Below are 13,978 nucleotides of genomic sequence, written 5' to 3' on the forward strand. Positions count from 1 at the left end.
ACATTAGGTCCGGCTAATGTAAGCAGTCTTTAGAATGCGTTGCTCAAGCGCACACTCCGAGAGTCAAACCAGTGCTGCTTGGTCTTGAACTTCACGCTGTCAATCTCGGTATCCAGATCTGTATCAGTGGTTCAAAGCAAGTATGTAAAACTGCCAGGATCAAGGCTTTCTCATTCCGAGGATAAATACTCCCACCAGAGCCTGTATATAGTGGCTCTGCTCCCACAATCAATCAATTGTTTATTTTGTTTCTCACACTTGATTGAGCGTGAGAAAGTACTACAGGAAGCGGTACAAACACACGACACTTGGATTCGAATGAATGATCACATTGATTTATCTTTTCCAGATATGAACTTGTAATAAGATGCCAATTGCAATAGGTGACTGTGCAATAGCGATGTTGTTTGAGGACGTTTTAAGCATTTTGTTAATACTAACATGATATAATGAGAGCGTCTTGAAATACTTGAGTGTATTCTTGGTGTGTGTTCTATCTTTATTGGAAGAATTCTGCAGCCTACTGAAAATACTCAAAATCATGCTTGAGTTTCACATGCAGCTTCCTGATGCCAGCCTACTCCTAAAGTCACTGAAACATTTCATATCTCTCTAATTCAAGCTGCCACAACGTCATTTATCGCTGTTAAAATAACCATAAATATTATTACGACATAGTCATCATTAACTTGTAGCATTTTTGATACTGATAAGAATGACTTGGTATGATTGCTCAAAACTAAAATTGCTTTATTGAACTTTAGTCTTTTTTGTAATGTTCTGAATAAACTCGATAAATTTTATACTGCAACAGTGACGGTAACTCTGTAACACGCAGTATGTTTTCATTGGTCCATTGTTTTCATTTTGTCATTCTCTTTTTATTGCTTCATTCATGTTTTGGAGAAGACTACTATGAAGTTCTTGGAATAACTAAGGATGCTTCATTGAAAGATATACGAAAAGCATTTAAAAAATTAGCCTTGAAGCATCATCCTGATAAAAATACTGTAAGTTTGTTGTATAAACATGTGCAACCTGACAGACGTTATAAAAACATTTTTTGTTTAAACAGTTTTGAAGCTAAGAAAAAGGATTGAAATTGCATGGGTAGGATAATAATTTATCGTTATCTCGATTTCAAGTTTTGTTATTTGAGTACCGTACACAAAGTGTGCTTTAACTGGCTCATAATAAAAATGATTTAAAGTTATAAAAGGATTGCAAATATGTCTTAAATAAAATTGAACATGGCCTTACATGTACTTGAACATATTTTTTTTCTTCAACCAGTTAAATGTCCTGAGTTTGCTTTCCTAGCCAGCAATATTATTATTACACTGAATTTACATTTGCAAACTTCAAAACCATGTAGAAAATGCCAATTTTGCAAGCTGCTGCGTTATTCATAGTTACTGAGTTATATCTAGAATACAACATAAAATGTGTTACGGTACTGTATGGTTTGAATTAAAATTTAACTTGTGTGGAAAGTATCCGTAATTGAGTCTACTGCAGTATTTTACATATATTTTATGGGAAAGTTATGAATGTTTAATTTTAAATATGCCAAATGCATCTGACTACTGTAATTAACAAGTATATTGAACAATAAGTGGTATAACTTTGCTTTTTCAATATTATCCAGAATGATCCAGACGCACATGACAAGTTTGTTCGTATCAATCATATTTATGAAGTGCTAAAAGATGAAGATACAAGAAAAAAATATGATAAGTATGGAGAGGAAGGTCTCAAAGAAGATCACCATGGTGGTGGCCGATATGAAAGCTACAGTTATTACAGGGATGAGTTTGGTAAGAAAATATTTCTTAACCGCCTGCTCCTAAATATATTTATCACTATATTTTTAGGCAGTGGCTATTTGACCGGCGCCGGTCTTTGAATCAAACTATTTGACCGGTCATGACGTCACTATGCAATCACTTTTTTTCTTTTTCTCTTTCAAAGCAAAAGACGAGAAGCGCGTATATAAGTTCTAAATCCAACGCTGTTGTTCAACTCGTCACGTGGCGCATGCGATACGTCGCCGGCTCCTATTCTAGAGGGACTGAGTTCGATACTACTCGGAAGCATTTCTTTTTTTATTTATTTTTTTTTAACTAAATTTTGACCCGAAGTGCACTTTTGTAGTCAATTTTTAATTTGAGTTGTCTACAGCTCATTTTTATAGGTCTTTTCAAATGTGAGCAATAAAGTTAGAGTTTTTTTAATTTGCTGGATTTTGAGAATTTCTCTGGGTAATTTTCCGTTTGTAGCCGTGCTAACTATAGCCTACTACATAATTTTTCATTCAGGCACGTTTTAAACCTTTCAAGGTTTTGTCTCCTTTTCCCGTTCATTAACGTGCTGGTATCATTAACGTGCATATATCGATTTTTGTAGTTGGTATCTTTTTTGTCCCGTACGCGTTGATGACGAAAAATAAAATGATTGATTGATTGATGTGACCGTGTTTGCCGAACGAAGTGCAGGGGTTTAAGGTTTTATTTGTATTATAATGTTTATTCCCCTGATGACAGCAGAACCGCTGCTGGCGTAACAAAGCTTCGATGGAACAAAGGTAACACAATGAGTCTCAAGTTCTTTTATTCGTGAGTTCGAATTGAATTTAGATTTTGAATTTGAAAAGTTATCTTATGAGTCTGGGTTAATTTTCAGTAATATTATGAGTCTCTCTGTTAAAATTGTTTTGTGCAGAGGTATATGAACCACTTTCAGAAAAAGGAAAAAGCAAACAGTTACGTAATTTAAAATTGGCAAATTCCAACAATATTACGAACTAAGGTGAACTCCTGCTAGTGAGATTCCATTACAGAGGTGAACTGCGGGTATACTGAATAAGATTGAAAGCAATAAATGGCCATTTTAACAGCCTCACTTGGGAAAGCTGCGGGTGGTAGGTTATTTGAGTAAAAAATGATCCATCAAAATTATCCCGGTGCACAACAAGTCAGTTTTCTTAAGAAACGCAACTATTTATTCTCACTGTTGGGTTCCTGGGTAGAAAACTATTTATCAAACTATATTTGTGCACAACAAGTGAGTTTTTAAGAAACGTAAATGTTATGTGAGAATTACATTTTGCACAAGGTTGAAAGCAGTAGATATTCATCATGGGTCCTTACAGAAGCATTACATTTTTGCTCTCAACAAGTTAGTTATATACAATGCTTCTTTTAAAAAAGTGGTAATGGTATGTAAATGTAATGCAACTCAAATTAAAAATTGCCTACAAAAATGCACTTCGGGTCAAAATCATCATCATACAAAATCTAGTTAAAAAAACAAAAAAAAGGAACGCTTCCGAGCAGTGTCGAACGCAGTCCCCCTACAATAGGAGCCGGCGATGTATCGCATGCGCCACGTATGGAGTTGAATAATATGGTCGGATTTAGAACTTATATACGCCCTTCTCGTTTTTTGCTTTGAAAAAGAGTGACTGTATAATGATGTAATGACGGTCAAATAGTGTTTCAGATTCAAAGACCGGCGCCGGTCAAATAGCCACTGCCATATTTTTAACTCGTATATATAAAACAAGGTATCAAAGCTATCTGTTTGTTTGTATTGCGTTTAAATCTTTTATTGTATATATAGTACTGTATTAGTTCTCATCAGTAATCTTGAAAATTTAAATACTACTTAATATCCTTTGATTTATAAACAATAAGTTTTGACATTGTTATATTTTTTAGGTATCTATGATGATGATCCTGAAGTGGTGACTCTTGATGGTGGAGATTTTGGTATGTGTATTTTTAATATTATGAAACAAAATCAGTTCTTTGGAAACATCTATCAAACTACCGTATCTGTTTTTTGTTTTTTTTCTTATAAAAACTCACTGTTTTGGTTATTTAGCCATTCACTAATTTAACGTAATTTTACTAATTCCTGTAATTTAACACTGAATATGAACAATTAAAAAACTTGAAAAATCATGGTCACCAACTTTCTAAGCAATGTTAACACTGTTGAATAAATGATAAAAAAATTTTTAATGAAAAAAGTTGAGTACCGGTATATAAATCAATTGAACTTTGCTTCTATGTACTAAAAAACTGCTATTTTGATATTCCTCACTGTACTTTTCTTATTGTTTGCTTAGATGCTGCTGTGAAATCTGGAGAGGCCTGGTTTGTTAACTTTTACTCTCCTCGGTGCTCACATTGCCATGAACTAGCTCCTACTGTGAGTATAATAAATATGTTTGAATGGTAGACTAAAGTTTTAATAAACATTAATCTTAAGTAGCCAATTTTCACTTAACACAGTTTTCACAAAAAAAAAGAACAGGATTGTATAAAAACTTTTAACTTTTATATTTGTATACAGTTCATACACTTCTTAAAACATGTTGCTTACTTTAGTGGAGAAAGTTTGCTGAAGAGTTCAGTGGTGCCATAAACATTGGCGCAGTAAATTGCCATGACAATCGATGGATATGTAACCAAAATGGCATATATAGTTATCCGTCACTGGTTTTCTTTTATAAAAACAAGAAGGTGAGGTCAAATGTGACAGCGAGTGCATGACTGCATGACATTGCTCACTGAAGTTATCACTGCTTTTCTTTTCCCATTGCTTGGGTTTATGTTGCATGATATTGATATGTTTGCAATATAACGCCAGTACTGATCGATGGTGCACTGGTCTATCAGGTTAGGTGATGTTTTATTATTAACACCAAGACAGTCTTCTAAAAGTTATGATACAGTTGGCTGAAACAGACAACTTTTTATGAAATTCACACACAAAGAAATGAAAAAAATTGTTCACTGAAGTAATTATTGCTAAAGCCAGATAGCTAAATCGAAGATAACGACGAACCATGTTAAAGTCTTCTCAACACAGATATTGGTGAAATTTTTACTCAGATAATATTATCACACATTGATAAAGTTATAAAGCAAAACTGAAGCAGTTACCGTACCTTATCTGGAATCAGGTTTCCAAATTATACAAATGCTAAATTTTTTAAGCCTGATGCCTTTTCAAATTTATAGTGACAACATAACTTATGGTACCGTACGGTAATTTAAATGTTACTAAAAGTTGATCCTATGAAATCCAGTATTTTCCCAAGATTTATCTTAAAATATCAATTAATTAGAATAATTAAATCTTTGCATGTTTTACTTATTTGCATGTGCATGGCAGTGGAGAGATTTTGCACAGGAAATGTTCGGTGTCATTAACATTGCCGCAGTTGAATGCTCAGGTTCATACATTTTTGTGAATATTACTGTACTTGTTTTCAGCTTGCTATTGAATATTGATACCAGATTTTGGTGGCTTATTGGAATCGCTTACACGATCCTGTAACTTTATAGTCACTGTTTGTCGTATTTTTTAAATATTTATGTATTTGTATACTGAAAATTAAATGAGGCTGTTCACCAGGCATTTAGTTAAATAAACTTAATTATAAGCTTAGTAAGTAAATAAGCTTAATTATATATAGGTATTATAAATAAGTTTAGCTTAATTTGCACTAGTAGAACGCATCATATTATTTACTTGTATAGTTGCTTCACTCCTGAAAACCTTAATTGCTTATTTCACTCTTAATGGGATGTTCAGAAGGTTCTTTTTCAATACCATCTAAAAATCCCAATTAGCATGAAACAAACTCTTCAGATTTTTGAAAGAGTAGCAACTATATTGGCTTCAATTCACTCTTCTTAGCGAGTACTCTTTATAGTTACTTATAATATCTTGTATGTGTATAGTCATAGATACTAGTAAATTTTTTAGCTTATTGACAAAGTAATCATTTGCGTCAAATTAAAACCAATGTTGTGTCATTGTTAGCTACATTAAACTGCAACTTTCATGGGCATTGTTTCACTTGCTTTTGAAAGTGAGGAGCATTTTTCATATTTAATTATCCCAATAACATTACACCAACATTGTCTTATAAAACTGAAACTTTGACTTCAGGAAGGAACCGCATACTATGTTTGAAACGAAGAATCACATATTTTCCAAACCTTGTATTGTTTAAGGGCAATAGCGAGGTAAACATGTAGCATCTGGTACTTGGGTTAGAACAGAATATCAGGGTGAATTGGTATCAGGTATAAAGTGGTGGTTTAAATATACTGTATAACTATCCCAATAAAATATTAGATTTTAGAATTATGGGTTATATATAGATATTATTGTATAGACCAGCACTTAACCAGAGGATCATGACCCACTTTTAAGCCACAAAGCCCTTTCAGAAAAGCTGTAAAATGTTTTTGTGTAGTGTAACCATCTTGTGTTCCCTTACACTTTTTACCATCACATCAGCTAATAAGACCTTTAATTAATTGTCAGCCTGTCGCATCAAATTAATACCAAACTTCATGTATTTTGTGTTGTTGAGTTTTCCTATCTAAATTTATTACTATAATTTTTCCACAATGTTTTATTGTGTGCCTTAAATCAATTAAATCATACTTTTATTAAGAGTGGCTAGTGAACTGTAAACTGTTAAGGTTGGGAAAAATTGGTGTGAAGAAGAATAGCAAAGTACAATGCCGTATTTAATACATTTGATATAGGTTATCACGCGCAATGTAAAACCGTGCCATTGTATAGGCTACCAGGTTTTGAGGAGCTACAAAAATTTTTAAAAACTTTACTGTCTTGATTTGCATGTATCCTCTGTAAACAGTTCACTATGATTTTTTTCACATTCTTGAGACTTGCATGATTTTGTGTTTATTTTTATTGGAGTGTTGCATGTTTTAATTATTTACGTGTGATACAGCTTTGTAGTTTTTAAGCTATAATATATAATGTATTTATGGAAAAGTGAATAATACTATACTGGCACTCTTTAAAAGTTAAAAAACAAAGTTTATCTAATGTATCATTTCATCATTACATTTCAAACACAATATGTAATTCTTTAATCTAGTTATTGCAATAATCTTGTTTAATTTTATCTTCAAGCCGATTAAATATCATGGAGATAGAAGCAAAAAGGATCTGATTCGCTTTGTGATGGAGAACGTGCATATTGAGGTGAGTGGGCCAGCTCAGAAAATGCCCTTTGACATTTTTGAAACGCTTGCACAATGCACATTTGAGAACATAGGTGTGAGATCATCGGTTTCAACTATGAACACACGTTTTTACATTGTATGACTATATCTTATTCGACAGTCAGCTGTAGTTTGTTAATGGTTCAAAGTAAGTTTTTAAATCCAGTGTATATTGAATTTTATCTCGATGGTCTTCCTCGGCCAGGAAATTCAAGCCAAACTAGCAAAATGGTATATTTTTGCATTAATTCTACGCTTGCAGACGTTGGTTCACTGTAAAAACGTTCGATTTCGCTAGCTGGAGCGGTAAGTTTCCATACAGAAAAATCTGTTATTTTTACATTGATTCAACGTTTGCAGACGCAAAAATGACTGAGTTTGCTGTCTGAGTTTGTAGCACCATAAATTGCAGTGCGTTGTAGGCATCGTATTTGTTTGTATGAAACTTCACTGGTCACTCTACTTGTCATCAGGTCATTGATCTGTGGGATGGAAACGTCAAGGAAGAAACTAAAAACCGAGCTAAACTTCCCTGGGTTATTTCCTTTTGCGGTGGAGATAAGAATGAGGATTTAGAAGGCGATTGCCCGTCCAGAACAACCAAGAGAAAGCTTGCTGGTTTGATGGTAATTTTTTTTAACTGGTATTCGCCAACGTGTATTTGTGCTAGGCTGCCACTGAGTAAAATCTATCAAAGCTTTATCTTTTTTCACCGCGTATTTTGTATTGTTTGCTTGTTATTAGCTGTGAGTCCATTATTTGTGAACTTGATTACACTAAAAAAAATTTGAAGTACTTTTTCAATGGTTTTCAACTTTTCATGTGATTTTTTCGCACCCCATGACTTGGCTTTTAGTAGCCACATGGCTACGTAGAGATTCGCTTCGATTTTTTCAGATTTTGCCATCTGCACTAACTCTTGCAGACTATCTCTATTGTATTTTTCTTGTTGTTGTTAACAGTTTGACTAAAACTTTTTAAAAATCGCGTTTTCTCATCTTTTACTGCGTGGTGATGTTATAACTCTATGTAGCTTAAAGGAGACAATAAACATGAGAAATGTGTTTTCAGAAAATGTCTGTCAGACTGTTAACAATTGTAACTACCCAGACATTTCAATCGTGTGTGACGTCATTGATTTTGTTTTGTCAGAACGGGCTAGCTTACGTCGGGTCCGTAGAGTGTGATACCTCACCCAAGATATGTGAGAGTGCGAACGTCACCAGTAAGCTCGGTGTTTACTATTTCACTCCTGGGACTTTCCCTGGCTTCGACAGGAGGTTGCACTATTTCGATTCGTTGGACGCCAGGGAAATCCACTCAGAGTTCATGGCGAAACTAGTGCCAGGATTGGAACTGGTTTCTCGTGTGGAATTAGTGGTAAGTTGCTGTAATGGTTTTGGCCTATAACTTCTTTAAAAGTTTCATTTGATCACCTATTTACCTTTTGGTAAAGTACGCTTCAGTTCTTTCCGTTCTACACCGAAGTAATTTGTCCTATGGCGGTATTGCTTTGAGATATCTAAGTACTGTTTGATCATTGTTTTGTTTTGAATAGGTTTGCCTAAGGATTTAACTAATTCATAGTTTTACATTTGTTGCTACATTTTCGTTGTCCCAGCTGGCAAAATTTGACCTTTTTTACGTTGATTTAACGTCTGCCAAGATTGGGTCAATCTGAAAAGGACAGAATTGCTGGAATAATATTCTCACTTCCCATATTTTCCACAGAAATTGTCAAGTTCGGAACCCACATTGGCTTTTCTTCATTTCACGGGTGAAGACATCGATAAAAAGGAAACTAGCCTCAAGAAACTACCGGCTCTTCTTGAAGATCACGTACGTTCCCAGTCAGAAAATCTGCCCCTTTTTACATTGATTCAACGTCTTGACGTTGAATCAATATAAAAAGGAGCAGATTTGCTGTCTGGGTTGTTAGTATCTTATTTTCCTTTCACACAAAAAAAAATTTACTTACATAAAAAAAAGTTTCTTATTCAAAATTAAAATCGTTCAAGTTCAAAAGAAAAGTGCAGCTTCCACCAATTAATTTTTAGTGACTGATAACAAACTTTCCTTCATTTTATGCTTTGTCGTCTTTCCAGCTGGCGATGGGCACGTTGCTTAAACTTGTTGGTTTTCTCTGCAGAAAATAACCGTTGTAAAAACGAAGTGTTTCGGAAACGACTGGTGCAAAGACACTCTGCATCTCACACAAGACGCAACTGTAATGTTCAAAGGAAAGGGAGTTAACAACTTCGAAGTGTTTCACGGTCAGTGTTGCCGGTTTTATTTTTAAACTTACATTTTGGAAGACTTCGTTCTCGACAGACAGACAGGCCACACCCTCGACATGAGGATTAATTCATGGCCTGTATAATCAAAATTGGTTGATGATGGATGATTTTCGAGCAGACGACTTTGAAATTATAACCGATGCAACAACATATGAGTCAAAGGCACATAAACAATTCAACACAGTATATTTATAAATCATACCCCATTCAAAGCAGCAATGCTAGTTTTAAATGAAAATATTTCTTTAAAATTGTCTGTTTTATATGATTCTAATTAGAAGTGTCATTGTTTGTTTTTTTGTTTGAGTCCAGTAATAAAGTGGAGACTCTTCCATTTCTTGAGCAGATGTTGCAACTTCCTCATCATCATCATTGTTTTGAGCATGATCCTTAGGGTGCATCGTATTTTTGTCACGTATCCAGGAAATAAGTTTATGCTTTTCCTTGTCTCTTCCTACGTCCCATGGCATTCAACCCCGCCCAGTGTACACAGCCGGTTTAACTCCAGAAAGTTTCGTTAAAATTCCCTTGATAATCGTGCTCTTCATACTGCTTTTGCGCGGACAACTGAGAGAAACCTTTGTAATATCACCTGTAGTTTTTCAACCAATATCTTGCTTCCATATTTTTGCTTTGTAAGTTATCTGTGTTAAGTAGGCTACAGATTCCTTGCTGTTAATTGATCTACGATCTACGTCTAAACGGTAGAAAATGACCAGACAACTATGGTGAGTGGTGCATACAACACTACAACAGTGCATGTGTTCTCAGGCCGACCTACAAGTGCTGAGATCAGCGCTTTTGCTCAAGACAGCGCAGTAGCCAGAGTCATGACGCTCAATCCCAGCCACTTTGCTGACGGGGAAATGGCGGACAGCAACAGTGGTCCGTGGTTCGTTGATTTCTTTGCGCCGGTATGTGATTTTTGTATTGATGAATGTTTTAAGTTAAGTTTTGGTTTGATTGCGTAAGCAGTAACTGAAGGTTGACTTTTGTCGTCGCTTATGAGTCTTTTGGGGCCGATGGTTATCACTTTCTAGATTGCTGAAGAGAGTTACCTACTACCAGACCACTCTCGGCGATGTTTTCCAGAATACGCTGAGAGGCTAGTGGAGTGCAACCAATCATGACTCACATGTAACAGCTATAATTAAATTTACACATATGTGACAATAGCTCTTGGGCCCTTGGCGCTATAAAAAAAAATGGTATCATTTTCTTTGAATCTTTGCATTGTTTACTTGATATATTTTGCAAGCCAAGCAAGAAATTAGTCTTCACTTCCCTACATCTTATTATCCAACCGTACTAAATTTCGCACGCGTGGCTAAACACTCTCTCACCAACCACCGCCACCACCCATCTAGCAAAAATTCGTCCCTTTCACATTGATTCTACGTTTACATACGTTGAATCAAGGTAAAGGGGCCGATTTCTCTAGCTAGGTAGCCTGCAACAAGTTTGAAAGAGTGGTTGAAGATGTTGAAACATATTTAATTGTGATTGACATTGTGTTGCAGTGGTGCCCACCCTGTCGTGCGTTGCTACCTGAATTGCGCACTGCTTCTCGCCGCTTGAACGACATTAATTTTGGAACTGTTGATTGCACGTTGTTCCGGGATGTTTGCAAATCGGTGAGTAACTCTCGTTCAAGTCATTATTACAGCAGATTTGTTACAATAACATCCCAGGCAGCAAATTCCATCATGTTCATAGAATATACAGATGTGATATACGCATGGAATGTAGAATATACGCAAAAGATGGATATTGGATAGTGTTAGTACAATATATGCTCCAAACCACAAATTTCAAGTTTTAACTTTTTGTGTTTTCTTTCATCAGTTTGATGTGAGTTCCTACCCTACCACAATGTTATTCAACCGTTCCATAGTGACGGAGTACACAGGGCATCACAACTCTCATGGTATCAACCAGTTTATTCAGGTAAATTCCAGTTGACTTCTTGATTTGAAACGAGGCAAATAAAGCTGATTTAGACTTCTTGGAACTTAATTTTCACCAATCTATTTTGCGCTCCAGCCGCTCTTTCAAATGTCTCCATTTTTTCCAGGACTTGATAAATCCTCCTTACGTCCATCTGACTCCGAAGACGTTTGAGTCCCTGGTCCAACGCAGAGAGCCTGGCGTCACGTGGATGGTTGACTTTTATGCAAACTGGTGCGGACCTTGCAAACAACTGCTCCCAGACTGGAGGCGAATGGCAAAGGTACTGTTGAGGTTGTATCTACCCAGACAGCAAAATCCGTCATTTTTACATTGATTCAATGTCTCTACAGACAAGTCAATGTAAAAATGACGAATTTTGCTGTCTGGGCATTGCCAAAACAACTTCTACAACTGAGGAAAAGCGTTTTTTTTTACATTTCTTTAATGGTTATATTTCATGTATTTGACGTTTGTTTTGCGTAGATGCTGCATGGAGTAGTGAAAGTAGGTGCCATCGATTGTGCCAAGTCTGGAAACCGCCCGTTCTGTAAACGCCAGATGGTCGATGCCTATCCCGAGATCCGTCTGTTTCCATCGAAAAAGAAGAAAAGCTCCAACCCTCTTTACAAAGTGTACTCGGATTGGAACCGACAAGCTTACACACTTGCAACTTGGGCGCTTGAGTGAGTGATGCTGTTTATTTGAAACTTATTGTGCACACCCAATAGAGAACATCGGAAGCATTTTCAGACTCGATATTGTTGTAGCAGACCGTCACTTTTACAGAGTTTTGTTTAATTTACATCTTTTTATGCATTTTTTTTTTCGATTGAGTTTAAGCGTGAAACGGGGGTTGGTCAAACCAAGATGATAGGATTTTTAGCTTCAGCATATTTTGATAGATTAAAACTGGCATCTTCTTCAACAGATTGATCAGCTGTGATCTCCCATATGAACTCCCTCCATTCTGTTCTATCTTTTGTTTCCAGTAGTACTTCCAGCATACTTTTTATTTTCGTAATTTCCTTGATATTGTTAAAATATTTATTTTTGTCGTCCTTTTGTTCGTTTGCCTTGTACCATCCCATTCAACATTAAATTTGCCAACGAGTAGCTTCTTGTAATGTGTAGTAAACTGGCTTACTACTACTTTTATCTCAAATATTTTTTGAGTTCAAACTGTTAATTCTTTAACCAATTTCAAACAGCAATTCGCCTCACGAAGTGGTGGACATGCAATTGGAAGATTTCAAGGACAGTCTCCCGGCTGATCCAAGCGCTTGGCTGCTCGACTTCTACGCGCCCTGGTGTGGCCACTGCCACGCATTCTCTCCGAAATTTATTCTAACTTCGCTGGTCAGTCTTAGTCAAGTTACGTTAAAGCTTAAGTTGATGTAAAACTATTTTTGTCATAACATCCCATCAATGTAATAAAACAAATTTAACATTTGTAACTTTGCGAGTAAACTGCCAGAACTTAATCTTGCGTCGTGTTAAATTGTGCTATTTAATCAATACAAGGGTTTTTTAGTCACGAGTTTGTGTTGGTAGTTTTACCAATGATTCTGTGGTTGCAGAGGTTCACTGGCCGTGTTAAGTTTGGCAAAGTGAACTGCCAGAAACTGCCGTCAATTTGCAGCAGAGCCGGTGTCAATGCTTATCCAATGGTTTACTTCTATCCGCCCAGGAAAGGAGATAAGAAAAGACCGGACAAGAAACCAGTAGAATCCCAGGTTAGACGAAATCAACTGCAAAAATCTGTACGAAAATTGTGTTTAGTTACCAAACCTGATTGTTTTTATTCAAAGACAAAGTTAGGTCGGAGTTTTCATTCGTTTTCTGGTCCTAACCTGTGTCGAGTGAAAATTTCAATGTAAGTTATTGAACAAACGGCAAGAAAGCAAATCTTCGTGCCCACTTTCAAGCATGCCAATATTAAGTGTTCCATTAAGACCCGGTCGTATGCTTTCGCTGGGCCGGGAACTGACGCCATTTTAGCGTTGGTCAAGCGCTGTTGCCACTCGAGGTCAACGACAAACAATTTATGTGGTTTTCTGACATCAGTCATGTGTTTGCAGGATCCGGACGCCATTACAAGAACAGTTGATAACTTTATGAAGCAATATCCCGATATAGTAAAGAAATCAAAGTCGAAGGTGAGTTGAGAATTTGATTTCGTGACGCTATTTTAACTTTGCTGCAGTAAATTTACGTTTAAACGATGTTTTGTTACATTGACAGGATGAGTTATAACGTTGGCGGTGTTCGGACCTCATTCTGACAAACTGTGTTGCACATTCGATTACCTACGAGAAGCGTTTTTCTACAGAATGACTGTTTACACAAAATCTTTCTGAAGTATTACGAAAGCATGAGTTCCACATTGTATAGCAAATATTTATCTAGGTAATAGTCGTAGTGTTCCTGATTTCTTCCTCGGCTTGAATTGTTTTTTGTCTTAAAATGCTGCATGTGTCCCAACTTTTTCGTTTTCAACTCTTAAATTGTGGACTTTCTACTGTAAATGGTGTTTGTGTGGTACAGGACTATGAATTCCTGCAATTGGGCAGTGTGCATTATTCGTTTCCGACGCTAATATGAACCGCGTTCCGAGACAACAGTTGGTGTTGAATGATGTGGAAGACAAAGAAGAGCCTGAAGTCATTCACG

General features: G+C 36.0%; 1 protein-coding gene across 1 annotated transcript; it reads left to right on the plus strand.

Moving 5' to 3' along the window:
* Positions 1-771: 771 nt before the first annotated feature.
* LOC145764753 (endoplasmic reticulum disulfide reductase DNAJC10-like) lies at positions 772-13,917 on the plus strand. The gene is made up of 19 exons (XM_082576417.1): positions 772-1,010; positions 1,649-1,817; positions 3,720-3,770; positions 4,133-4,215; positions 4,395-4,529; positions 6,970-7,041; positions 7,535-7,687; positions 8,214-8,441; positions 8,793-8,900; positions 9,211-9,334; positions 10,130-10,272; positions 10,879-10,992; positions 11,204-11,305; positions 11,433-11,588; positions 11,792-11,991; positions 12,517-12,664; positions 12,886-13,041; positions 13,387-13,464; positions 13,550-13,917. The coding sequence occupies exons 1-19, from the start codon at positions 840-842 to the stop codon at positions 13,559-13,561; spliced, it is 2,403 nt and encodes an 800-aa protein (XP_082432543.1). The 5' UTR covers positions 772-839; the 3' UTR covers positions 13,562-13,917.
* The last annotated feature ends 61 nt before the right edge of the window (positions 13,918-13,978 follow it).

Source organism: Aplidium turbinatum, chromosome 2, assembly GCF_918807975.1.
Source record: "Aplidium turbinatum chromosome 2, kaAplTurb1.1, whole genome shotgun sequence".
Taxonomy (NCBI): Eukaryota; Metazoa; Chordata; class Ascidiacea; order Aplousobranchia; family Polyclinidae; genus Aplidium; species Aplidium turbinatum.

Coding starts and splice junctions, on each gene's coding strand:
- LOC145764753 (XM_082576417.1), top strand. CDS start 840: ATGTTTTCATTGGTCCATTGTTTTCATTTTGTCATTCTCTTTTTATTG. Junction 4,530..6,969: donor TCTTTTATAAAAACAAGAAG/GTGAGGTCAAAT, acceptor TTTATCTTCAAG/CCGATTAAATATCATGGAGA. Junction 7,042..7,534: donor TGGAGAACGTGCATATTGAG/GTGAGTGGGCCA, acceptor ACTTGTCATCAG/GTCATTGATCTGTGGGATGG.